Genomic DNA, 26,353 nt, shown 5'->3' with positions numbered 1-26,353 from the left:
GTTTGAAATCAGCCTGGAACTGCACAGTGAGTTCCAGACCAGCCTGGGCTACAGTAAGACCCTACCTCAAAAAAAAAAAATTAAAAAGTACAAGGATGTGTGTCCCTGGAAATGGGGCCAAATTATATTTCATAATGTCACACATGGATATAACAGTAATGTGGTACTAGTTTGGGAATGCACCAGAGGAGATGTTAATGGAAGAGCCTTACATGGACAGGAGATGAATATGGAAAAATGAGAATATTTTTTTAATTTTTTATGCCCATTTTTATTTGTTTATTTGGGAGTGACAGACAGAGAAAGAGGCAGAGAGAGAGAGAGAGAATGGGTGTGCCAGGGCTTCCAGTCACTGCAAACGAACTCCAGATGTGTGCGCCCCCTTGTGCATCTGGCTAACATGGGACCTGGGGAATCGAGCCTTGAACTGGGGTCCTTAGGCTTCATAGGCAAGCGCTTAACTGCTAAGCCATCTCTCCAGCCCTGTGTCCTGGTGTTTGATGTGACTGCTCCCAACACGTTCAAAACCCTTGACCACTGGAGAGATGAGTTTCTTATCCAGGCCACTCCCAGGATCCTGAAAATTTCCCTTTTGTTGTGTTGGGAAACAAGATTGACCTCGAGAACAGACAAGTGGGCACAAAGAGGGCACAGGGCTGGTGCTACAGCAAAAACAACATTCCCTACTTCGAGACCCGTGCCAGGGAGGCCATCAATGTGAAGCAGGCCTTCGAGACAATTGCTCGGGATGCACTTAAACAGGAAACCGAGGTGGAGCTGTACAATGAATTCCCTGAACCCAACAAACTGGACAAGAACGACCGGGCCAAGGCCTCAACAGAGAGCTGCAGTTGCGGAAGGGGTCGTGAGCACAGAGCAGAGTCCTTCATAGATGAGAACACACGTAGACCTTCAGCACGAACCCCTCCTCTCAACAGAACAGGACGTGTTCTCTCACATCCAGCTGCCAAAACAAACCCCACCAGATACCATCAACCCCCTCGCTACACACACACACAAAACACATGCCTGTCATGGCTCCAGGGACAGATGCCCACCATGAGCCCTGCATATGGCAGTACAGAGGGCTGGAGACCTTGCTCTGGGCTGCAGTGGGCATTGAAAGCTTATTTCTTTTGGTGTCCACTAGAGTGAGAGAACTGTTCACAGTTCATCTGTGTCTAATAATCTAATTTTTTAATGGTCTTGTGGTCTTTCACCCCTGCCCCTCCTTGAAGGTCCTGTGGGAAGGCTGGTGCCCACGCTCCATTACAGACTCCCACCCAGTCTGAACAGGCTGAGTTTTGTATGTATCTTTTAATACTCGTTTCTTTTAACTAGCCAATCTTTTTACAGCATCCATTTATAATGTAATGCTTCTTAGAAAAGAATCTCATAGTACATGTTCATATAGGCAACCAATTAAAATGTATAAATTAGGGTAGGAAAAATATATATATGGTTTTGGTGTTGGGAAGATGGCTCAATGATTAAAAGTGCTTACTTGCAAAGTCTGAGGCCTGGATTCAATTCCCCAGTACCTATGTAATGCCAGATGCACAAAGAGGTGCATGCATCTGGAGTTTGCTTGCAGTGGCTGGAGGCCCTGGCATGCCCATTCTCTCTATCTGCCTCTTTCTCCATCTCAAATAAATGAATAACAATTTTTAAAAGATTGTGGTAAAAAAAAAAAAAAGATTGTGGTGCTGAGAAGAAGTGACATAGGAGTGCTCAGCACTGAAATATCTCTATCACACCCTCCAAGTCTCAGGGTCCATTGCGGAAGAGGTAGCGGAAAGAATGTAAGAACCGGGCTGGAGAGATGGCTTAGCGGTTCAGTGCTTGCCTGTGAAGCCTAAGGACCCTGGTTCGAGGCTCGGTTCCCCAGTTCCCACGTTAGCCAGATGCACAAAGGGGTGCATGCGTCTGGAGTTCGTTTGCAGAGGCTGGAAGCCCTGGCGCACCCATTCTCTCTCTCTCCCTCTATCTGTCTTTCTCTCTGTGTCTGTCGCTCTCAAATAAATAAATTTTAAAAAAAAGAATGTAAGAGCCAAAGGAAGGGTAGGACTCCTTACAACGTGCTCCTCCTGACACAAAATGGCCTGGATATCCATGACCTCACAGTGCCTGACACTACCTACACAAGACCATCATAATAGGAGGAAAAAGATCATAACATCAAAATAAAAGAGAGACTGATTGAGAGGGGAAGGGGATATGACGGAGAGTGGAGTTTCAAAGGGGAAAGTGGAGGGAGGGAGGCATTACCATGGGATATTGTTTACAATTATGAAAGTTGTCAATAAATAAAATATATATGGGGAAAATTTTTGAAAAGATTGTATAAAAAAAATTTGTGCTTGCTTCAGCAGCACATATACTAAAAACGTGGAACTATATAGAGATTAGTATGGCCCCTGCACAAAGATGACATGAAAATTAGTGAAGTATTCCATATAAAAAAGGGGGTAGATAGCCAGTCGTGGTGGCGCACACCTTTAATTCCAGCACTCGGGAGGCAGAGGTAGGATGATCGCCATGAGTTTGAGGCCACCCTGAGACTATATAGTGTATTCCAGGTCAGCCTGGGCTATAGTGAAACCCTACCTTGAAAAACAAAAAAAGGGGGGGAAGGGTGGTTGGAGAGATGCCTTAGCAGTTAAGGCACTTTCCTGCAAATCCAAAGCCAAAGGACCCAGGTTCAATTCCCCAGTACCTACATAAGCCAGATACACATGATGGCACATGCATCTGCCGTTCATTTGCTGTGGCTACAGGCCCTGGCACACACATTCTCTTTCTCTCTCTCTCTCATAAATAAAATAAAAATAAATAAATAACAATCTCATGGTAGCACACACCTTTAACCCCAGCACTCAGGAGGCAGAGATAGGAGGATTAGCATGGGTTTGAGGCCAGCTTGAGACTACATAGTGAATTCCAGGTCACCCTGGGATAGACTGAGAGCCTATCTCAAAAAACCAAAAATAAACAAATACAAAATAGGGGCTGGAGAGACAGCTCAGTGGTTAACTGTGCTTACTTGCAAAGCCTGATGGCCCAAGTTCAATTCCCCAGTACTCACATGGAACCAGATGCATGAAGTGATGTGTTCCTCTGAAGTTCTGTTTGTGGTGGCAAGAAGGTTTGGCACTCCCATTCTCTCTCTCTCTCCTTACAAATAGGTAATAATTCATTATTTTAGTTTTATAAATCATTTTTAAAATAATAAAAATGGTCTGACATCAAAAGTAAAAGAGAGACTGATTGAGATGGGGAGGGGTATGATGGAGAGTGGAGTTTCAAAGGTGAAAGTGGGGGGAGGGAGGGTATCACCATGGGGTATTTTTTATAACCATGGAAGTTATTAATAAAAAACTTTTTAGGAGCCGGGCATGGTGGCGCATGCCTTTAATCCCAGCACTCGGGAGGCAGAGGTAGGAGAATCTCCATGAGTTTGAGGCCACTCTGAGGCTGCATAATGAATTCCAGGTCAGCCTACCTTGATGCCCTACCTTGAAAAACAAAACAAAATAATAATAGAGCCAGGTGTGGTGGCACATGCCTTTAATCTCAGCACTCAGGAGGCAGTGGTAGTAGGATTGCAACAAGTTTGAGGCCACCATGAGACTACAGAGTGAATTTCAGGTCAGCCTGGGCTACAGTGAAACCCTACCTCAAAAAAACCAAAAAATTAACAGGCATGGTGGCACATGCTTTTAATTCCAGCATTTGGGAAACAGAGGTAGAAGGATTGCTGTGAGTTCAAAGCCACCCCGAGACTACGTAGTGAATTCCAGGTCAGCCTGGGCAAGAGTAAGACCCTACCTTGAATAAACAAATAAATAAATGAAATAAAAATGAAGCAAATGAGGCTAAAACAAATGGGGCTGAAGAGATTGCTTAGCAGTTAAGGCGCTTGCCTGCAAAGTCAAAGGATCCAGGTTTGACTCCCCAGGACCCATGTAAGCCAGGTGCACAATGGGGCACACGCTCTCAAATAAATAAATAAATAAAAATAAAATATTTTTTTAAATGGCCAGGCATGGTGGCACACACCTTTAATCCCAGTACTGGGGAGGCAGAGTTAGGTGGAATGCTGTGAGTTTGAAGCCACCCTGAGAGTACATAGTGAATTTCAGTTCAATAAAGTCTAGAGTGAGCCCTTACCTCAAAAAACCAAAAATAAATTAATTAATTAACATTAAAAAAAATACAGCCAGGCATGGTGGCACACACCTTTAATCCTAGCACTCAAAAAGCAGGAGTAGAAGGATCAATGTGAGTTTGAGGGCAGCCTGAGACTACATAGTGAATTCCAGGTCAGACTAGGCTAGAGTAAGACCCTACCTCGAAACACACAAAAAAGGGAGAGATGGAGGGCTGGAGAGATAGCTCAGTGGTTAAGGCGCTTGCCTGCAATACCTAATTGATACCCTAGTATGAACATAAAGCCAGATGTACAAAGTAGTACATACATCTGGAGTTGGTCTGCAGTGGCCAGAGGCTCTGTTGAACCCATTTTCATTCTCTCTCTCCTTGCAAATAACTAAATAATATTTTTAAAAGGTGAAGTCAGGTGTGGTGGTGCACACCTTTAGTCCCAGCAATGACAGAGGTAGAAGGATCTATATGAGTTTGAGGCCACCTTGAGCCTACATAGTGAATTCCAGGTCAGCCTGGACTAGAGTGAGACCCTACCTGGGACGGGGGAACAAACAGAGAGAGAGATGGAGTGGTGGGAGAGAAGACAAGAGAGAGGGAAGGAAGGAGGGAGAAAGGGAAAGAGGGGAGGAGAGGAAGAAGGGAAGAGGAGGAGAAAACAAGAAGACAGACCTGGAAGTAGGATGTCTAGACTCACAGCAAACTCACAGCAATTTATGTGCTACAGTCTCTCATGTGCCAGGATTACAGCTGTAAGCCACCACTTCCCCCAGCTTCAGAAATCCTATTTAAGGGCTGGAGAGATGGCTTAGCGGTTAAATGCTTGCCTGTGAAGCCTAAGGACCCCGGTTCGAGGCTCGGTTCCCCAGGTCCCATGTTAGCCAGATGCACAAGGGGGCGCACGCGTCTGGAGTTCGTTTGCAGAGGCTGGAAGCCCTGGTGCGCCCATTCTCTCTCTCTCCCTCTATCTGTCCTTCTCTCTGTGTCTGTCGCTCTCAAATAAATAAATAATAATAATAAAAATTTAAAAAAAGAAATCCTATTTAACCAAAAAAGGAAAACTACACATAAAACTTAAATTAAAAAAAAAGAAAACAACAATAAAGGGGCTGGGGAGGAGAGATGGCCTAGAGGTTTAAGCACTTGCCTGCAAAGCCAAAGAACCCAGGTTCTATTCTCCAGAATCCATGTAAGCCAGATGCAAAAGGGGGTGCATGCATCTGGAGTTCCCTTGCAGTGCCTGGAGGCCCTGGCATGCCCTCTCTCTCTCAAATAAACAAATAAAATATATTTAAAAAAGAAAAAAGAAAATAAAACTTTAACCAGATTTCAAAATGGCAGATATATAAAATATGTAAAATAGTGGTGATATTCATATCTCATATTCTAAAGGAGTTCCTGAAAATTAATTTTTAACATAAAAATTATCACAGGATACAATCAGGTGGTTTATTTTTATTTACTTATTAATTTATTTAATTATTTTATTTATGGGGGGTTCAAGGTAGGGTCTCACTCTGGCCCAGGCTAACCTGGAATTCACTATGGAGTCTCAGGCTGGTCTCTAACTCACAACAATCCTCCTACCTCTGCCTCCCAAGTGTTGGGATTAAAGGCGTGAGCAACCACACCTGGCCTTATCTATTTTTTTGCTTTTGTTTTTGTTTTTGTGAGAATAGGGTCTCACTCTACACCAAACCGACCTGGAAGTCACCATGTAATCTCAGGGTGGCCTCGAACTCACAGTGATCCTCCCACCTCTGCTTCCTGAATGCTGGGATTAAAGGTGTGCACCATCATGACCAGCCCAATCAGGTCATTTACAGAAGAAAAATCTCTCAAGACTAAGAAACTGCAGGACCAGTTGCTCAAATCACATAAATTGCTAAATTTCAAGAAAACTGCCTCTCCTTCCTCCCCAAACAGCTGTACTCAGAACCAGGTAAATTATATGGAAACTAAGTCTTACTGCCCCACCTGTGGCCTTGAGTAGAGAAGACACTCCGAGCCCTACTTTCCCAAAGGTATTCAATAGGTGATCTAGAGTCACACACCTCACATGCAAAGTGCCCCTCTCCCCCTCAGAAAACCCTTAAAACCTGCTCTCCTTACCCAGGGTTCTGAAGCTTCTTTCTCTTTTACTTCAGATCCTGCCAATTTCTCCTGGTGTTAAATAAAACTCTTGGGCCCAAGAAACTGTCTGTCTTGGTCCTCTGTGTCTCAAATCAGAACCTTACAATAATCTGAGAACTGTATATTAAAGACCACTGAATACCTATTTGAGGGCTGGGGAGATGGCTCATCAGTTAAAGGTGCTTGCTTGCAAAGCCCTGCAAGCCCCAGGTTCAATTCCCCAGCACCCAATTAAAGCTAGGTGAGCAAAGGGGCTCATACATCTGGAGTTCATTGTTGTGGCAAGAGGCTCTATCATGCCCATTTTCTTTCCCTCTCCCCTTGTAATTTGTGTGCGTGCATGCGTGCATGTTTGTATATTTGAATGGCAAGTCTATACAAGCTAGAAAATTCTTAGAGAGGGTGAGCAGGATGAAGAATATAGGAAGTGAACAGGAGTGTCCACTGACTGAAAGCGCCACCCACCCACCCAATACACTATGATAATGTCCCTGACCAAGTAGAGGGTTGTATACCTTCTGACCCAAAGTGTCTGTTCCTGGATACACATCCCCAAAACTTTCTCCAAGGGGACCACCCAAGAGTGGACTGACGTTTCCTGAAAAACAGCCATCTATGTTAAAGAGTCCATAGACTGTTTGACTAGATAGAGCCAAAATTATCTTGAGTTATCATTTTTTTTCTTTCTTTCTTTTTTTTTTTTTTTTTTTTTTTTGGTTTTTAAGGGTAGGGTCTCATTCTAGCCCAGGCTGATCTGGACTTCACTATGGAGTCTCAGGGTGACCTCGAACTCATGGCACTCCTCCTACCTCTGCCTCCCAAGTGCTGGGATTAAAGGTGTGCACCACCACGCCTGGCTCTTTTATTTTTCTTTTTGAGGTAGGGTCTCACTCTAGCCCAGGCTGACTTGGAACTCACTATGTAGTCTCAGAGTGGCCCTGAACTCATGGCAATCCTCTTACCTCTGCCTCCCAAGTGCTGGGATTAAAGGCGTGAGCTGCCACACCTGGCTATCTTGAGTTATGTTTAGTTCCTCTAATAAATATATATATTACCAACCTCTGTATCTGACCTAACATCTTTGCGAATTAGGTAAACTTTTGAAATTTATTAACTTAGCAGAGACTGTAAGCGTCTATTACTCCAAAAGCTAACAATGTTGTAAGATAGCATCTGAAACCTGGACACGAGATGGTAAACACATTGATTCATGAGATTTATTTTTTACTTATTTATTAGCAGAGAGAGAGTCAGGGAGACAGAAAGACAGAAAGAATGGTTGCCCCAGAAACTCTAGCTACTGCATACAAGCTCCACATGTTTGTACCACTTTGTGCATCTGGCTTTATATGGGTCCTGGGGAATCAAACCCAGGCCATCAAGTTTTGCAAGCAAGCACCTTTAACCACTGAGCCATCACCCCAACCCATGACTTTCTTTTTTTCTGTGACTGACTATAAAGGTTCAGGTAACCTCTTCCACACTAGGACAATCTGCATCTGTGTTCCAGGACCATGGCTACTCATATTTGGCTGAGAATAAACTATCTCTCATTCCCTTTGGAGCAAAAAAAACAAAACAAAACAAAACAAAACAAAAAAAACAGTGAACTGCATCTGTGGGGTTGTAGTTTATTTTTTGTTTGTTTCTCTTTTTTTGCAAGGTAGGGTCTCATTCTAGATCAGGCTGACCTGAAACTCAATCTGTAGTCCCAGGCTGGCCTCGAACTCACAGCAATTCTCCTATTCTCCAATTCTGCCTCCTGAGTGCTAGGATTAAAAGTTGTGTGCCCCCATGCCTGGCTTTTTGCTTTTGAGGCCAGGCTGGCCTCTAACTCATATGTAGCCAAAGGGTGACTTTGAACTTCTGATCCTGCTGCCTCCAACTCCCTAGTACTCCTATTACAGGTGCAGACAAACACACTTGTTTTATGAGGTAGCAGAATAAAACCAAGAATTTTCATGCATGCTGGGCATGCACATTACTGACTGAGCTATGTCCTCAAGCCATTTTGTAGATGAGAATTATAGGCAGACTGAGTTCCTATTTATGGAGAAGGGATAGGATCAAGGGACAAGATAATATTTTAGTTTGTATTTATTTTTGTTTGGCTTAACAGGGACAGTCTAATACAGCCCTGTAGCCTAGACTGGCCTCAAATTTACTAATGTAGCTGAGGCTGGCCTTGAAGTCCTAATCTTCATGCCTCTCATTCCCAAATGCTGGGATTATAGGCATGTATACCTGGCTTTATTTGTTTATTTTGGTTTTTGAGGTAGGGTTCTCTCTCTCTGCCCCAGGCTGACCTGGAATTCACTCTGTAGTCTCAGGTGGGCCTCGAGCTCAGTGATCCTGTTTCTGCCTCCCAAATGAGTTCTGGGATTAAAAGTGTGCACCATTATACCTGACATTTTTTTTTTAAAGATTCTCTCCTTTAGAGGGACTTGCTATGTAGTCTGGCCTTGAACCAGATGGTAGCCTTACAAGTTTGTGCCACCATGCCTGGCTCTAAAGATCTGAAATGGTAGCCAGCCATGATTGGCTCACACACTTGTAATCCTAGTATTTGGGAGACAGAAGCATGAGGACTACCTTAAATTGGAGACTAACCTAGACTAAACAGGGAGTTTCAGGCCAGCTTGGGCTACGTTGCAAGAACCTGTTTCAAAAAACTATGGACTGAAGAGATGTCTCAGCAGTTAAAGGTACCTGCTGGCAAATCTAATGGCCTGGGTTCAATTCCTCAGTACTCACTTAGAGACATACTCTCTCTTTTTCAAATTAAAAAAAAAAAGCCAGGCATGGTGGTGGTACATGCCTTTAATCCCAGCACTCGGGAGGCAGAGGTAGGAGGATCACTGTGAGTTCAAGGCCACCCTGAGACTACACAGTGAAATCCAGGTCAGCCTGAGCTAGAGTGAGACCCTACATTGAAAAAACAAAAAAAAAAATTATTTATTAAGAGGAAAAGGCAGAGAGAGAGAATGTGCTTTCCGGGGCCTCTAACCACTGCATACAAATTTGAGACACATGCGCCACCTTGTGCATCTGGCTTATGTGGGTACTGGGGAATCAAACCTGGGTCCTTAGGCTTTGCAGGCAAATACCTTAACCTGTAGGCCATCTGTCCAAGCCTACATATGAATTTGAATTTTGTTTCTTCTTTCTTTTCTTTCTGGTTTTTCGAGGTAAGGTTTCCCTCTAGCTCAGGCTGACCTGGGATTCACTATGTGGTTTCAAGGTAGCCTTCAACTCTGGCTTATGTGGGACCTGGAAAATGAATCTGGGTCCTTTGTCTTTTCAAATGAGCACCTTAACCACTAAGCCATCTTTCCAGCCCCACATATGAAGTTTTGAATTAAATTTCCAACAGATGAATTGAGGGGCCACATTCAAACCAATGTAAATACCCAAGAAAGAATACTCTCATATTTGAAAATTGGTTAGTAGAGAAGTAGCCAGAGGTGGGGAACTGGGCTGCAGTGTAGAGTGAAAGGGGAGAGAAGTTATTGCTGTTTTCTTACTTTCAAATTATTTATTTATTTTATTTTGATTGTTTTTCCAAGTAGGGTGTCACTCTAGTCCAGGCTGACCTGAATTCATTCAAAAAAAAAATTATCCTTAAAGATCATGACATCAAAATAAAAGAGAGACTGATTGAGAGGGGGAGGGGATGTGATGGAGAGTGAAGTTTCAAAGGGAAAAGTGGAGGGAGGGAGGGAATTACCATGGGATATTGTTTACAATCATGGAAGTTGTCAATAAAAATAAATTAATTAAAAAAACATTAAAAAAAAAGACTATCCTTAGCCAGGTGTGGTGGCCCATGCCTTTAATCTCAGCATTCAGGAGACAGAGGTTGGAGGATCACTGTGAGGTCAAGGCCATCCTGACACTACATAGTGAATTCTAGGTCAGCCTGGGCTATAGCAAGACCCTACCTCAAAGAAACCTAAAAGAGAAAGAGAGAGATTAGATAGTTGTTATAATTCATCACTTATCTGCTTTATAGCAGTCTCAGACACGTTGATATGACAGAATGCAAACTGAATAAAGTATCTATCATCTAAAACATGAGGGAGTGGCCACTACAGAAAGCAAGATTCAGCTGGGCATGGTGGCACACGCCTTCAATCCCAGCACTTGGGAGGCAGACGTAGGAGGATTGCTGTGAGTTCAAGGCCAGCCTGGGAGTACAGAGAGAGTTCCAGGACAGCCTAGGCTGGGGTGAGATCCTACCTCAGGAAAAAAAAAAAAAAAGACAGCAATATTGAGTTGGGTGTGGTGGCATACGCCTTTAATCTCAGCACTTCGGAGGCAGAGGTAGGAGGATCATGATGAGTTTCAAAGCCACCTTGAGACTACATAGTGAATTTCACATCAACCTGCCCTAGAGTGAAACCCTACCTCAAAAAAAAAAAAAGGGAAAAAAAAGCAAGATTGGCTTTGGTTATGAATCAGATGGTGTCATGCTAGCAGGTATATGGTGTTAAAATCCACAAACATGTTCACTGTAGCTGATGACACAACCTGAAACAATTTAGATGGCCTTCCACAGGTGAATGGCTGAGTAATTCTATACTTATATCATGGAATATCATGATCCAGCTAAAAAGAACGAGATAAACACATGCCCTAACATGCTAATAGAGCATCAAAACAACACTTTAAAAAATATGGTACGGGCTTGAGAGATGGCTTAGCGGTTATGTGTTTGCCTGTCAAGCCTAAGGACCCCGGTTCGAGGCTCGATTCCCCAGGACTCACGTTAGCCAAATGCACAAGGGGCACACGTGTCTGGAGTTCCTTTGCAGTGGCTAGAGGCCCTGGCGTGCCCATTCTCTATCTATCTATCTGCCTCTTTCTCTCTCTGTGTCTGTTGCTCTCAAATAAATAAATAATTAAAATATGGTATGGGCCAGGCATGGTGGTGCACTTCTTTAATCCCAGTACTCAGAGGCAGAGGTAGGAGGACTGCCGTGAGTTTGAGGCCACCTGGATACTCCATAATGAGTTCCAGGGCAGCCTGGCTTAGAGCAAGACCCTACCTAAAAAAATAAATAAATAAAAGGGCTGGAGAGATGACTTACTGGTTAAGGCATCTTCCTGCAGAGCCAAAGGACCCTGGTTTGATTCTTTGGAACCCACGTAAGCCAGATGCACAAGGGGGCACATGCATCTGGAGTTCATTTGCAGTGGCTGGAGGCCCTGGTGAGCCCATTCCCCCCCTTCTCTCTCTCTCTCTCAAATAAATAAATAAAGTATATATTTTTAAAAACTAAAAAATAATTTTAAAAATATGGTATGGCCAGGTTCTTGGCACATGCCTTCAATCCCAGCACTTGGGAGGCACAGGTGGGAGGATCGCCATGAGTTCAAGGCTACCAGGAGACTACATAGTGAATACCAGGTCAGCCTGAGGATAGAGCAAGACCCTACCTTGAGAAACAAACAAACAAACAAAAAAGATAGGGTTAGGCCTACCTGAGGCAAATGGTAAGACCGTATTGCTGAAGACACCATATGCTGCTGACACAGAAAGTGGAGAGAGCTGGCTGGAATCCAGAAGAGAGCCAGTCTAGTGCTGGAAAACACTACATGAGCTACTGGAGCAAAATGGCCAACAAAGGTCTGAGCAACCTCAGGTCTAAGCTACTTAGAAGCAAGCACCCTGACACAACGTACACACCAGTGCAATAGTGGCACACGGCCTCAGTGGATAACCAATAGCTTTCTGATTGGCTAAGAGATCCACTCAGTGTAAAGGAACCCATATCTGGAATTGGGAACCAGATCAAAATCCTATGGAGACAAAGATTCTGCTCTCCAGGGTCAAGCTGTCACTAGTCTTTGGCATCAAACTCTCCCTAAATTAATAATGCTTATCCCATTTAGACTATGCTGACCTCATTCTTTTGGAGAATGTGTTCTTCTTTTTCAGAAGGTAGCGAGACCAGAGGAGATAAACTACCCCTCACACTTCAGCCAAGCCACAGTTGAATCCACAGAGGAATTGGGGGAGACCAGCAAGAGTGCTGCTTCCATGCTGAACCTGATAATTAGTGCCAGGGTGTAGGAGACAGACCCTGAAGATACTTTTGACACTTACCAAAGCAGAAATCCAGAAGCTCCTAAGAGCTGAAGTAGACTTAAAATTCACCCACCATGGCTCAGGGAATTTTATGGAAGAGGGAGTGGAAAGATTATTAAGAGCCACAGGTTGAGACATCATGCCCAGAGACATCATGCCCAGACGCATTCCCTCCCCCAAAAAATAACTATCTGCTGTTCCTGTGCCACATACACCACAACCCCATGGGGAATACCTGCAACCCCATTGAGGAGGGTCCCCAACAGAATGGGAGCAAGGACGAGGGAAAACAGGGTACCAACACATGATGTATCCATATGAAACATCTTGTAATAATAATGAGGACCCAGGGACACCAGTTCTTGGTTTAATAAACAAAAAAATTTTAAAAATAATAATAATAATAATGAGGAGGAGGAAAGAAAAAAAAAGGTGTGGTGGTACAGCCCTGTAATCCCAGCACACGGGAGGGGACAGGCAGGAGGATCAGAAGTTCAAGGCTGTCCTCTGTTACAGAATTAAAAACGAGCCTGGGCTACATAAGACTAACTGAAAAGCAAAACAAAATGGTAGAGGCCGGAGTAGTGGTTTTGTGGTTAAGGTGCATATCTGGGAAGTCTAAGGACCCAGGTTTTATTCCCCACTCCCCACGTAAGCCAGATGCACACAAGGTGGCACATGTGACTGACGTTTTGCAATGGCTGAAGGCCCTGGTGCACCCATTCTCTCTCTAGAGTGCATTCATTTGGTTTAAAAGTGCATCTACAGATCCCACATTAGCCAGATGCACAAAGGTAAGGCAAAGGGCAAGGTCTCAAATACCCACTAGGTGGTACAAGCTTCTGGTGTTTGACTGCAGTGCCCTGGCAGGCCCATTCTCTCTTTCTCTCTCTGAAACAATATTTTTTATTTTATTTTTCTTTATTTATTTGAGAGAGAGAGAGCTGGCTAATGTGGGATCTGGAGAGTTGGACATGAGTGCTTAGGTGAAACAATTTTTTTTAATTTAACTTTTTTTTTTAAAGTTTTGGGCTGGAGAGATTGCTTAGTGGTTAAGGCACTTGCCCGCAAAGCCAAAGGGCCCAGGTTCAATTCCCAATGTCCCAGTTAAGCCATATACACAAGGTAGAAAATGCCTCTGGAGTTTATTTGCAGTGGGTGAAGGTCCTGGCACACCCATTCTATCTCTCTCCCACTCTACCTGCCTACTTCTGTATCTCTCTCTCTCAAATAAATAAAAATTAAATATTTTTAAAAAGCCCTGGAGCATCCAGTCTCTTTATAAATGAATAAAAAAATAAAAAAACAAATATTTCCAAAAAGTACACACTTTGATATCTTTTGTGTTTCCATAATCAGCATTTATACCATTTAAAAATTTCTTTATTTATTTGAGAGAGAGAGAGAAATAGCCAGGATGCGTGCACCCCCTTGTATATATGGATTACATGGGTCCTGGGGTATCAAACCTGGGATCTTTGGCTTTGTAGGCAAGCGCCTTAACCACTAAGCCATTTCTCCAGCCCTTTTTTAAAAATTATTTATACCAGCCGGGCATGGTGGCACACGCGCCTTTAATCCCAGCACTGGGGAGGCAGAGGTAGGAGGATCGCTGTGAGTTCAAGGCCACCCTGAGACGACAGAGTGAATTCCAGGTCAGCCTGGACTAGTGTGAGACCCTACCTCGAAAAACCGAAACACCAAAAAACAACAACAAGAAACGAAAAATTATTTATACCATTTTTGAGTTGTTTAACTCACTATGTAGCCCAGGATAACAATGAACCTGCCTCTAGGTGCCAAGTGTGATAACAGTGTTATCTTTGTCATTACAAAAACAAGCAAACAAACAAACAAAAAAAAAAAAAAACAAAAAACAAAGAACTTAGTTGACCCGGGCGCGGTGGTGCACGCCTTTAATCCCAGCACTCGGGAGTTAGAAGTAGGAGGATCACCGTGAGTTTGAGTCCACCCTGAGACTCTAGTGAATTCCAGGACAGCCTGGGCTAGAATGAGACCCTACCCTTAAAAACCACAAAAAAAAAAAAAAAAAGCGGAGTAGGGAAAAGAAAGCAACATCTTATCCCACTGACCAAGATGACGAAGACAACTTTGAAGGTTTTTTTGCTTTTGTTTTTGTTTTTGTTATTTTCCGGGGCAGGCTCTCAGCTTCCAGTCCAGGCTGGTCTCAAACTCACGGCGATCCTCCCGAGTACTGGGATTAAAGGTGTGCACCACCACGCCCGGCTTGAAGGCCTTTGATCCCCAACCATCAGGAGTTTGAGAATTACAAGGTAAACATTCCAACGGCTACTCTAGCATACTCCGGAGGACCAACTCGTTAGACTGGAAGGCTCTCCTCTCTATCTCCCTGTGGGTTAACGAGTTCAATGCCCAGTCTGTTTCCGCTTGAGGGGCGGGCCCTCTGGTCCTCCCACCCCCTCACCGGCTCCCGCAGATAGTCTTGCCTATTGGAAGCTCTTCTGCTTCGGAACCTTGAGTCGGCTGTCTGTAGGCTGCCAGAGCACTCCTTGGAGGACCTACTACCACTTGGGATGCTTCAAAGAGTCGCGAACTGGGCGGGCCGAGCCGCGGCCGAATTTTCTGACCAGGATAAGTCACTTCCGATCAGAGTCCCTCCTCCGGAAGTAAAGCCTGATGTAAACACTGGAGCACCTAGGCCCTGGAGGTCAGGAAACCGAGCCGCTGGCGGCATCGACTGTTGGGGACGGGTTGGGAGACGCGTGAAGTTCAAGTCAGCGAAGGCAACGTGAAGGTGGAGCAGGATCCCACGGTTGGTCGGGGTCATCAGGTGGGTGTCTGTATTAGAGGTCTTGGGAAGACTGTGTCTTGTGACATGGGTCTTGAGTGAGTGCTGCTAGGCATCCTGTTTAAAGTCCCTGTGTACTGTGAGCATTTGGAATAAACGTCTTTAAAAAAAAATCTTGAGGTGTCGAGGGATGGCTAAGCGGTTAATGCGTTTGCCTGCAAAGCCAAAGGACCCCGGTTCGATTCCCCAGGACCACGTTTGCCAGATGCACAAGGGGGGGCGAACGCATCTGGAGTTCGATTGCAGTGGCTGGAGGCCCTGGTGCACACATTCTCTCTGTGTGTCAAGTAAATAAATAAAACATTTAAAAAAATCTTGAAGCTAAAGTTCAAAGTATGGGTCACATGAAAGTGAGACTCAAGTGGAAGGTGTTACACCAGGGAAACGTACTCTTACAGAGATCGTGGAGTGGTGAGGTTTGGCAGGAGAATAGAACTTCTAGGGCAGGAATGTGGGGCACACAGCTGGAGCATGGGTCTTGCGTGGTTGGTATTTTCCTGAGGAGTGTGTTTTTGGAAAAGGTCCGGGTAGCTATGCTTGGGAGAGGGAAGTCTAAAGGAAGAATACTAGGGGCGTGGGGCTCACGACGATCGGTTTGGGGCAGCTCTCTTAGGAATCAAGGATAAGGAGCACAAAGAAGGCGCAATTCCAAGGGTGAAGGACATGGAATGATAAGGGAATACCAGGTTGAGTCTTCAGAGTCCAAAAGATGGGGTGAGGGTTGTCCGAATTGCCTTGATAAGCAGAATTATGTAGTTGTGGGAATGGGTTTGGTGAAGTGTGTGTATGTTGGAGGGAGTAGATAAGTTATGAGAGGCCTCAGAGATAAATTAATGGCCTGGGGATATAGTTCAGTTGGTAAGGTGCCTTACTATGGTAGGGTCCTAGGTTTGATCCTCAGCACCACATAAAACTGAGTGTGAAGTCAGCATTGTGACTCACAATTTAATCCTAGCACTCTTTATTTATTGATTTTTGCTGAAGCATGATCTCACTCTAGTCCAGGCTGACCTGAAACTAACTCTATAGCCCCAGACTGGCCTCATACTCACTGTGGTTCTTCTACCCTCAGCCTCCCAAGTGCTGGAATTAAAAGCACATGCCATAACACCCTGCTTTAATCCTAGAACTTGAAAGAATGAGATAGGAGGATGACCAGGAGTTCCAGACCAACCTGGCCTACAGAGTGAATTCCAGATAAGCCTGGGCCAGAATGAACTCCTGCCTCAAAAACAGATGAACAAAAACTAAGGGGCGGGAGAGATGGCTTAGCAGTTAAAGGTGCCTGTTTACCAAAGCCTGCCAGCCCAGATTCAATTCCCCAGTACACACGTAAAGCCAGATGCACAAAGCGTCACATTCATCTGGAGTTCGTAAAAGTATTTTTAAAAAATTAAGTGAATAGCCTGGCGTGGCGGTGCATGCCTTTAATCCCAGCACTCGGGAGGCAGAGGTAGGAGGATGCCGTGAGTTCGAGGCCACCCTGAGACTACATAGTGAATTCTAGGTCAGCCTGGGCTAGAGTGAGACCCTACCTCGAAAAAAAAAAAAAAGACTACGTGAATAATAGTGATCTTTGTTTGTTTGTTTTTGGTTTTTTGAGGTAGGGTCTTGCTCTAGTCCAGGCTCACCTGGAATTTCGCTATGTAGTCTCAGGCTGGCCTCGAACTCACAGCAATCTTCCTGCCTCTGTCTCCTGAGTGCTGGAATTAAAGGTGTGTGCCACAACACCAGGCCAATAATAATGATTGTTTTAAACTATTTTTATGATTGATTGATTTATTTGAAAGAGAGGGAGAAAAAAAGGGGCAGGTAGAGAGAGAATGGGCCTCTAGCCACTGCAAATGAACTCCAGATGCATGTGTCACCTGTGCATCTGGCTTATGTGGGTCCTGGGGAATTGAATCTGGGTTCTTTGGCTTTGCAGGCAAGTACTTTAACCACTAAGCCATCTCTCCAGCCCAATAATGAGTTTTAATTTTTTTTTTTTTTTGGTTTTTCGAGGTAGGGTCTCACTCTGATCCAGGCTGACCTGGAATTAACTGTCATCTCAGGGTGGCCTTGAACTCATGGCAATCCTCCTACCTCTGCCTCCCGAGTGCTGGGATTAAAGGCGTGCACCACCACGCCCGGCTGAGTTTTAATTTTTTAATACAGATTTTTTTTGGTTTTTCGAGGTATAGTCTCACTCTAGCTCAGGCTCAAGCTGACCAGAAATTCACTGTGTGGTCTCAGGGTGGCCTCGAACTCATGGCGATCCTCCTGCCTCTGCCTCCTGAGTGCTAGGATTAAAGGTGTGTGCCACCACGCCTGGTTTAATGATTTTTAAAACAAGTGTGATGGTACACATCTATATTCTCAACCTTGGGAGGTAGAGGCAGGAAGATAAGAAGGTCATCTCAGCTACACAGCAAGGCCAGCCTGGGCTACATGAGACCCTGAATCAAAAAAGAAAAAAAAGATTACATCAGAGGGGAAGAGTACCCATAGGTGGAGGGCCATGCCTAGTAGTTTCAGGGAAATGAATGATGTTTTAGTTCCTGTCCCTCCTGTTTACTGACAAGCGTTGGGGTGCTGGGTACAAGTGTAAGTATGAAAATTGTGTGGAAATGAGGCCATGCCACACAATGGAACCAGGATTGGCAGGATATGCGGAGGATGTATCATTGGTATCCCTACCCTATAATTTCCTGACAAGTCAGTAAGGGCTGGTGTCTGAGGAGGCTGAGGACCCACATCAGTGTTGGCCTGGATCTAGGGTTGTCCAAATGTGCAAAGATATAGGGCTGAGGAGATGGCTCAGCACTTACAGGTGCTTGCTTCCAACGCCTGACAGCCTGGGTTAGATTCCCCACTACCCACATAAAGCCAGATGCACATAATGACACATGCATCTGGAGTTCATTTGCAACAGCAAGAGGTTTTGACATGCCTGTACTTCTCTCTCACAAATAAAATATTTTTTTTTACTTTTTTTTGAGGTAGTGTCTCACTCTAGCCCATGCTAACCTCAAACTCACAGCAATCCTAACCTCCACCTCCCTAGTGCCCAGCTAAATAAACTTTTTTTTTTTATTTGAGAGTGACAGACATAGAGAGAAAGACAGATACAGGAGAGAGAGAGAATGGGCGCGCCAGGGCTTCCAGCCTCTGCAAATGAACTCCAGACACGTGCGCCCCCTTGTGCATCTGGCTAACGTGGGACCTGGGGAACCAAGCCTCGAACCGGGGTCCTTAGGCTTCACAGGCAAGCGCTTAACCACTAAGCCATCTCTCCAGCCCTAAATAAACTTTTGTATTTTTGTTTTGTTTTTGAGGTAGAGTCTCACTCTGGTCCAGTCTGACCTGGAATTCACTATGGAGTCTTAGGGTGGTCTTGAACTCATGGCAATCCTCCTACCTCTTCCTTCCAAGTGTTGGGATTAAAGGTGTGCGCCACCACACCTGACAACTTTTGTATTTTTTGAGGTAGGGTCTCACTCTAGCCCAGGCTGACTTGGAACCCACTCTAGTCCCAGTAAGATGTTTTTGAATGTGAGAAAATGTGGGGTTCTTGGCCAATCTTCCTGTGATCTTGGTAGCCTTCAGTAAATTCCTTAGGACAACACTCCACTTTGTTTTTGTCTTTAAAGTTTGGCAAAGAAAGGAATCAAAGTGGAGAAGAAAAAAAAGGGGCTGGAGTGATGACTCAGTGGTTAAAGGTGCTTGCTGATGGTGTGAGTTCAGTTCCTCAGAACCCACATAATGCCAGATGCACGAAGTGGCACATGTATCTGGAGTTCATTTGCAGTGGCACCCCATGGTGTGCCCATCCATCTTCTCTCTCTCAGATAAATAATAAAAATAATAAATAAAAATAAATAATAAAATAATAAAAATAAAGTGGAGAAAAATGGATGGACCTGGAAAGTATTATACTAAGTGAGGTAACCCAGGCCCAGAAAGCCAAGCTCCACATGTTCTCTCTCATATGTGGATCCTAGCTACAGATGATTGGGCTTCTGCGTGAGAATGAAAATACTTAGTAGCAGAGGCCAGTAAGGTAAAAAGGAGACATAAAGGGTAGAGAAAGGAAGGGAGGAGGATACTTAATAGGTTGATATTGTATATATGTAATTACAATGATTGTAATGGGGAGGTAATATGATGGAGAATGGAATTTCAAATGGGAAAGTGTGGGGGTGGGGAGGGAGGGAATTACCATGGGATATATTTTATAATCATGGAAAATGTTAATAAAAATTAAAAAAAAGAAAAATAGGGCTGGAGGGATGGCTCAGAGGTTAAGGCATCATCCCACAAAGCCAAAGGACCCAGCTTCAATTCTCCAGGACCCACGTTAGCCAGATGCACAAGGTGATGCACACATCTGGAGTTTGTTTGCAGTGGTAGAGGCCCTGGCATGTACATTCTCTCTCTAATAAATGAATAAAAATAAATAAAATTTAAAGATATTTTTTTAAAAAGAAAAATAAATAAAATCAAAGTTAAAAAAAATAAAGTGGGGCTGGAGAGATGGCTTAGTGGTTAGGCGCTTGCCTGTGAAGCCTAAGGACCCTGGTTCGAGGCTTGATTCCCCAGGACCCACATTACCCAGATACACAAGGGACTGCATGCATGCATCTGGAATTCATTTGCAGCGGCTGGAGGCCCTGGCATGCCCATTTTCTCCCTCTCTCTCTCCCTCTTTCTCTTTCTGTTGCTCTCAAATAAATAAAACTAAACAAAAAATAAACCAAAAAAGCAAAGTGGGGGCTGAAGAGATGGCTGAGCGGTTAAGGCACTTGCCTGAAGAGCCAAAGGACCCAGGTTCAATTCCCCAGGACCCTCATAAGCCAGATGCACAAAGTGGCACATTCATCTGGAGTTCGTTTGCAGTGGCTGGAGGCCCTGGCATGTCCATATTCTCCCTCTTTCTTTCTCCCCTCCCCCTCCCTCTCTCGAATAAATAAATAAAAATATTTTTTAAAAGCCTTTAAATAAATAAAAAGGAAGCGGGAGCTGGGTGTGGTGGTACATGCCTTTAATCTGAGCCGTTGGTTGGGAGGCAGAGGAAGAAATCTTTTGTGGGCAAAAAGCTTGAGTACTTATAGAAGAGATCTCAGGACTCTTCCTAACACTCTCCTTTTTGTAACCAGGGGAGTAATCCTGGACCATGACTCATCAGCCACTTCGAGGAGTGACCAGCCTACGTTTCAACCAAGATCAAAGTAAAAGAGGCTTGTGCCTATACCCCTGTGGGAGGGAGGCAAAGAGAAGGGGCAGAGTTGGGCCATGGGTCCTGCCTTTGGCCTCAGCATTCTCTGAGGCAAACAAGAGTCCTTCCATTACCAGGCTGCTTTTGCTGTGCCATGGAAACAGGTGTACGCATCTATAATGTGGAACCACTGATGGAGAAGGGGCATCTGGGTGAGCTGCTGGTGGTTGGGGGGCTGGCAGTGGGTAGAAGGGCTAGGCGGGACATTGGCATCCACTTCCACTGACATCCTGGTCCCTGTCCAGACCACGAGCAGGTGGGCAGCATGGGCCTGGTAGAGATGCTACACCGTTCCAACCTGCTGGCCCTGGTGGGTGGTGGTAGCAGCCCCAAGTTCTCAGAGATCTCAGGTAAGTGCCTTCCTCTTTTACTTGACCCAAATTCCTGGCTTCCCAAAGATACCCTGAGGCACTGACATATAAAGGTGCCAGCACCCCAGAATCTCCAGGATCGTGATTGTACTGAGGAACCGCATCTATGTGTACTCCTTTCCTGAGATACCCACAGCTTGGAAGTCACAAGGTTTTATTGTTTGTTTGTTTGCGTTAGGGTCTCACTCTAGCTCATCCTAACCTGGAACTCACTATGTAGTCCAGGTTGACACCACCATGCCCAGCTTGGAATTCTGGGTGATCATGCGTGTGTGTGTGTGTGTGTGTGTGTGTGTGTAAGGTAAGGTGTGTTCTACCATGCCCAGCTTGTCTTTTATTTTCATTTAGAAAACATTTTTATTGGGGCTGGGGGTGTAGCTCCATGGTCCATGGCAAAGCACTTGCCTGCTGGTATGTACAAATCCCTGTGTTCCATCCCAAGCAGCACAAAAACAAAACAAAACTTTATTGTATATGCCTCTGATATGCCATGTCCTTAACTATGGTAAACTTTGTTGTCAACACTTTACACACATACATACATTTTGTTTGTTTTTCGAGGAAGGGTCTTGCTCTAGCCCAGGCTGACCAGGAATTCACTCTGTAGTCTCAAGGTAGTCTTGAACTCACTGTGATCCTCCTACCTCTGCCTCCTGAGTGCTGGGATTAAAGGAGTGCACCACCATACCTCATGTTTTTTTTTTTTTTTAATATAAGTTCTCATGTAGCTGAGGATGGTTTTGAACTCTTCCTATCCTCCTCCAAAGTGCTGGGATTCCAGACTTCTGCCATCCCACCTGCCTTAATTTTAATTCTGTGTAGTAGGAAGTATAAATATCCCCTCTCCCCTTTATTGTGGTGCTAGGGAAGGAACATATGGTCTTATTTATACATGCTCTATCACTCAGCCTTAGCCCAGCTCCCTTATCTCCATTTTTACGGATGAGGAAACTGAGGCCCAGTGAGGTTAAGTGACTTATCCAAGATCACACAATCAATAGGTTTTCAAATCTTGGAGCCGTCTTTTCAACACCCTCTTGGCTTGAGCCTCAAGTGCCATCTTGTTTTAAGGGTTTTTCTTATTGAACCCACGACGACATGGCAAGAGTTATCCTAGGTGAGTTACAGAGCCCTAGAATTCCTCACAGAAATCTCCTTGGGATTATGGACTGGATCATGGAAACAGAAATAGTTTCAGAGGGAAAGCTCCAGGCCTGGATGTAAATCCATTATTCTTGGGCTGTATAAGATAGCACCTTCAAACCTAGCTATCCATATCTCCAAATGAGCATAACAGTTGTAGAACCTGTTCTCTGGGACCTTGTCCACTAGTGTTGATGCTGTGTGAAGCTCATTGCCTATCTAGTAAAAGGCCAAGCAAGTGGGTTGAGGTCCTGTGGGGAGTAGGAATGGGTCCTGTGTCACTTGGGCTGCCCCTCACTTTAAACTCCAGCCCTGCCAACCCACTCACCTGCCCAGCAGTGCTGATCTGGGATGATGCCCGAGAAGGCAAGGACTCCAAGGACAAACTGGTGCTGGAATTCACCTTCACCAAGCCAGTGCTGGCTGTGCGCATGCGCCATGACAAGTGAGCTTGATGAGGACTGGGGTGGGGGCAGGAGACTCCCAAAGCAAGTGAGAGGGTTAGTCCCACCTTAGTGGCTGCCTTCTCGTAGCCATCCTTTGTTGTGTGATGTCTGCAGGATCGTGATTGTACTGAGGAACCGCATCTATGTGTACTCCTTTCCTGACAATCCCCGAAAGCTCTTTGAGTTTGATACTCGGGACAACCCCAAGGGTAAGAGGATCCACATACTGCGGGTGTAAGGGTGTGAGGCTGTGGATGGGGCAAAGATGAGTAGAAAAAGGGGTACATACTTAGAAATGTTGGGGGGGAAGAAATGTTAGGGGAAAAAGAAGCAGGGGGCCAGGCATGGTGGTGCACACCTTCGATCCCAGCACGCAGGAGGCAGAGGTAGGTGAATCGCTGTGTGTTGGAGGCCAGCCTGAAACTACATAGTGAATTCCAGGTCAGTCTGGGCCAGAGGGAGACCCTACCTCGCAAGAAAGAGGCAGAAGAAGGGCCTCCATGCCAGAGAGAGATACTCTGATAGGATGAGAGATGCAGTCCTTTCAGTCTCTCAGTCGCTTCCTTATTGACCCATCCCCGTGTGCCCCAGATGACAGCAGAAATACCTAGTGAGGACATGGGTGGGTGTGTCAGGAAACCCTGAGCCTTCCTGGCCCTCATGGCAGCTTCTTAGAATCCACAGCTGCTTGGAGAGGACAGGAACCTAGTGCTGTTGGGAGTGAAGTTGAATGGGAATGCTGCCCCCATGAGGCTTCTGTGGGTAACATGCCGCACAGAGGTGAACTCTGGCCCTTGTCTACCTCTGTCTATTCTGAGACCCAGTCTGGCCCCTGCCTCCTCTTCACCTGCCCCTCTCGCTTCTTCCTCATACCCTAGGGCTTTGTGACCTCTGCCCAAGCCTGGAGAAGCAATTGCTTGTGTTCCCTGGGCACAAATGTGGAAGTCTGCAACTTGTGGTGAGCCATCCAGCGGGTAAAGGTGGTGAGATGGATAGTCCCTCCCTCAGTACCACCCTGAGCCCCAACTGCTCCCTCCTCCAGGACCTGGCAAGCACAAAGCCTGGCACTTCATCTGCTCCATTCACCATCAATGCACATCAGAGTGATGTGGCCTGTGTGTCCCTGAACCAGCCAGGCACTGTAGTGGCCTCAGCCTCCCAGAAAGGCACCCTTATTCGTCTTTTTGACACCCAGTCAAAAGAAAAACTGGTGGAGCTGCGCAGAGGCACTGACCCTGCCACCCTATACTGGTGAGCACAGGATATGTTTGGTCAGCTGGTGACCTCACAGCACTAGTCATTAGACATCACTACTGGTCTGTCTTCCAGCATTAACTTCAGCCACGACTCCTCCTTCCTCTGTGCTTCCAGTGATAAGGGCACTGTCCATATCTTTGCTCTCAAAGATACTCGCCTCAACCGCCGGTCTGCGTGAGTATCCCCACCCTACCCTGTGGCAGCCCATCCCCCTGCCCATGTATTGAACCTGAGCTTATGAAGTGCTGCCTGCAGGCTGGCTCGAGTGGGCAAGGTGGGACCTATGATTGGACAGTACGTCGACTCTCAGTGGAGCCTGGCAAGTTTTACTGTGCCTGCCGAGTCAGCATGTATCTGTGCCTTTGGTCGCAATACTTCCAAGAACGTCAACTCTGTAATTGGTGAGTGGGAACAACTCCTTGGTTTGGGATACAGTATGAGCAAGAGGATACAGGTTGGATCTAAAAGAATTTGAGGGTTTCTGGGCTTTGTGGCACATAAATTTAATTCCAGTTCTCAGGAAGCAGAGGTAGGAGGATTGCTGTGAGTTTGAGGCAAGCCTGGAACTACATCATGAATGCCAGGTCAGCCTGGGCTAAAGTAGGACTCAACCTCGACAACAATAAACAAACAAAAACAAAAAGAATTTAAGGGTGGGCTGGAGAGATGGCTTAGCGGTTAATCGCTCGCCTGTGAAGCCTAAAGGCCCCAGTTCGAGGCTTGATACCCCAGGACCCACGTTAGCCAGATGTACAAGGGGGCGCATGCATCTGGAGTTCGTTTGCAGTGGCTGTAGGCCTTGGCATGCCCATTCTCTCTCTTTATCTGCCTCTTTCTCTCTCTCTGTCACTCTCAAATAAATAAATAAAAATAAATAAATAAATAAAAATAAACAAAAAATCATTAAAAAAAAATCTGGGCGTGGTGATGCACACCTTTAATCCCAGCACTCGAAGGCAGAGGTAGGAGGATTGCCGTGAGTTCAAGGCCACCCTGAGACTTCATAGTGAATTCCAGGTCAGGCTGGGATACGACACCCTACCTTGAAAAACCAAAAAAAAAAAAAAAAGAAAGAAAGAAAAGAAAAAAGAATTTAAGGGCTATCAGAAGCTAGAGGCTTGCTGCACGTGGTGGCACAGACCTTGAATCCCAGCAGTAGGAGTGTCACTGAGTTCAAGGCCAGCGTGGGCTAGAGAGAGCCTGCTTCAAAAAGACAAGGGCTAGGGCTGGAGAGATGGCTTAGCGGTTAAGCGCTTGCCTGTGAAGCCTAAGGACCCCAGTTCGAGGCTCGGTTCCCCAGGTCCCACGTTAGCCAGATGCACAAGGGGGCGCACGCGTCTGGAGTTCGTTTGCAGAGGCTGGAAACCCTGGCGCGCCCATTCTCTCTCTCTCCCTCTGTCTTTCTCTCTGTGTCTGTAGCTCTCAAATAAAAAAAAAATAAGTAAATAAAATTAAAAAAAAAAAGACAAGGGCTAGAGCAATGGCTTAGCAGTAAGGCGCTTGCCTGCAAAGTGTGCGGACTCAGGTTCCACTCTCCAGAACCCACGTATGGCAGATGCACAAGATGGTGCATGCATCTGGAATTCATTTGTGGTGGCTAGAGGCCCTAGCACATCCATTCTCTCTCCCTCCTTATCTCTCTTTATCTCAAATAAATACATAAATAAAAAGTTAAAGAAATAACAAGAGCACCTGACATGATGGTACACACCTTTAATCCCAACACTGGGGAGGCAGTGGTAGAAGCATCATTTGCTTTTGGTTTTTCAAGGTAGAGTCTCACTCTAGCCCAGGCTGACCTGGAATGAACTATATAGTCTCAGGGTGGCTCCGAACTCATGTAGATCCTCCTGCCTCTGACTCCCAAGTGCTGGGATTAAAGGCGTGTGCCACCACGCCTGGCTGATCACTGTTCTTTTGAAGCCAGCCTGGAATGACAGAATGAGTTCCTGGCCATTCTGGGTTACAGTGAGACCCTACCCTGAGGGGGAAAATAAAAACTGGAGGTAGATAGAATATGTGCATCAAGTCCATCATTAGGAAGGGTCATGACACTTGGGCAAAGGGCCTGGAGACCCTTAGGCCATGTGACACATGAAAGGATGGGAGTATATGGCTGGGGCCGCCCCTTAACCTTTTACCACCACTCCCCTCCAGCCATCTGCGTTGATGGGACCTTCCACAAATATGTCTTCACTCCTGATGGAAACTGCAACAGAGAGGCATTCGACGTATACCTTGACATCTGTGATGATGATGACTTTTAAGGACCCTGGAAACTGCTAGAAACCTGCAGGAATAAATTGCAGAACTGAACTGTGGGGCTGGAAAGCATGGAAGTCACTAGCCAGCAAGCAGAGTATGATGCCCACTTCGTTCAAGCAGAGCTGTCTAACAGCTCACAAGCACTTTTTCATGACTGCTGTGTCTAAGGGCCTAGCAAAAGCCCAAGGGAGGCAGCACCATCCCAGGGTGCCTATCCTGGAGAAGATTCATTGGGACCCTGAGTGTCCAAATCCAATTTTGAGATTTAAAAAGCTAATCAAAGCCAGGCGTGGTGGTGCACGCCTTTAATCCCAGTACTCAGGAGGTTGAGGTAGGATTTCTGTGTTCAAGGCCACCCTGAGACTACATAGTGAAATCCAGGTCAGCCTGGACTAG

At 45.5% G+C, this 26,353-nt stretch overlaps 1 protein-coding gene, 1 non-coding gene and 1 pseudogene across 3 annotated transcripts; all 3 read left to right on the top strand.

Moving 5' to 3' along the window:
- The window catches only part of LOC105944896, a 19,950-nt pseudogene extending 4,910 nt beyond the window's left edge, over nt 1-15,040 (top strand).
- LOC123456896 lies at nt 2,357-2,462 on the top strand. The gene has a single exon (XR_006634763.1). It is a non-coding gene; the product is annotated as a U6 spliceosomal RNA (small nuclear RNA).
- On the top strand, nt 14,887-26,353 carry Wdr45 (WD repeat domain 45). 2 transcript variants are annotated; one of them, XM_045141119.1, is made up of 11 exons: nt 14,889-15,200; nt 20,357-20,428; nt 20,553-20,627; nt 20,721-20,825; nt 22,329-22,434; nt 22,550-22,644; nt 23,314-23,393; nt 23,478-23,686; nt 23,765-23,866; nt 23,948-24,093; nt 25,850-26,352. In XM_045141119.1, exons 2-11 carry the CDS (start codon nt 20,374-20,376, stop codon nt 25,957-25,959), a joined length of 1,083 nt encoding a protein of 360 aa, XP_044997054.1. In that variant the 5' UTR covers nt 14,889-15,200; nt 20,357-20,373; the 3' UTR covers nt 25,960-26,352. The 2 variants fall into 2 exon arrangements, with proteins under 2 accessions (XP_044997055.1, XP_044997054.1); XM_045141120.1 differs by lacking the exon at nt 20,721-20,825 and having other exon boundaries at nt 14,887-15,200; nt 25,850-26,353.

Source organism: Jaculus jaculus, chromosome X (assembly GCF_020740685.1).
Source record: "Jaculus jaculus isolate mJacJac1 chromosome X, mJacJac1.mat.Y.cur, whole genome shotgun sequence".
NCBI classification, from domain to species: Eukaryota; Metazoa; Chordata; class Mammalia; order Rodentia; family Dipodidae; genus Jaculus; species Jaculus jaculus.
Note: the sequence above shows the minus strand (reverse complement) of the source record. Positions and strands in the feature narration are given on the sequence as shown.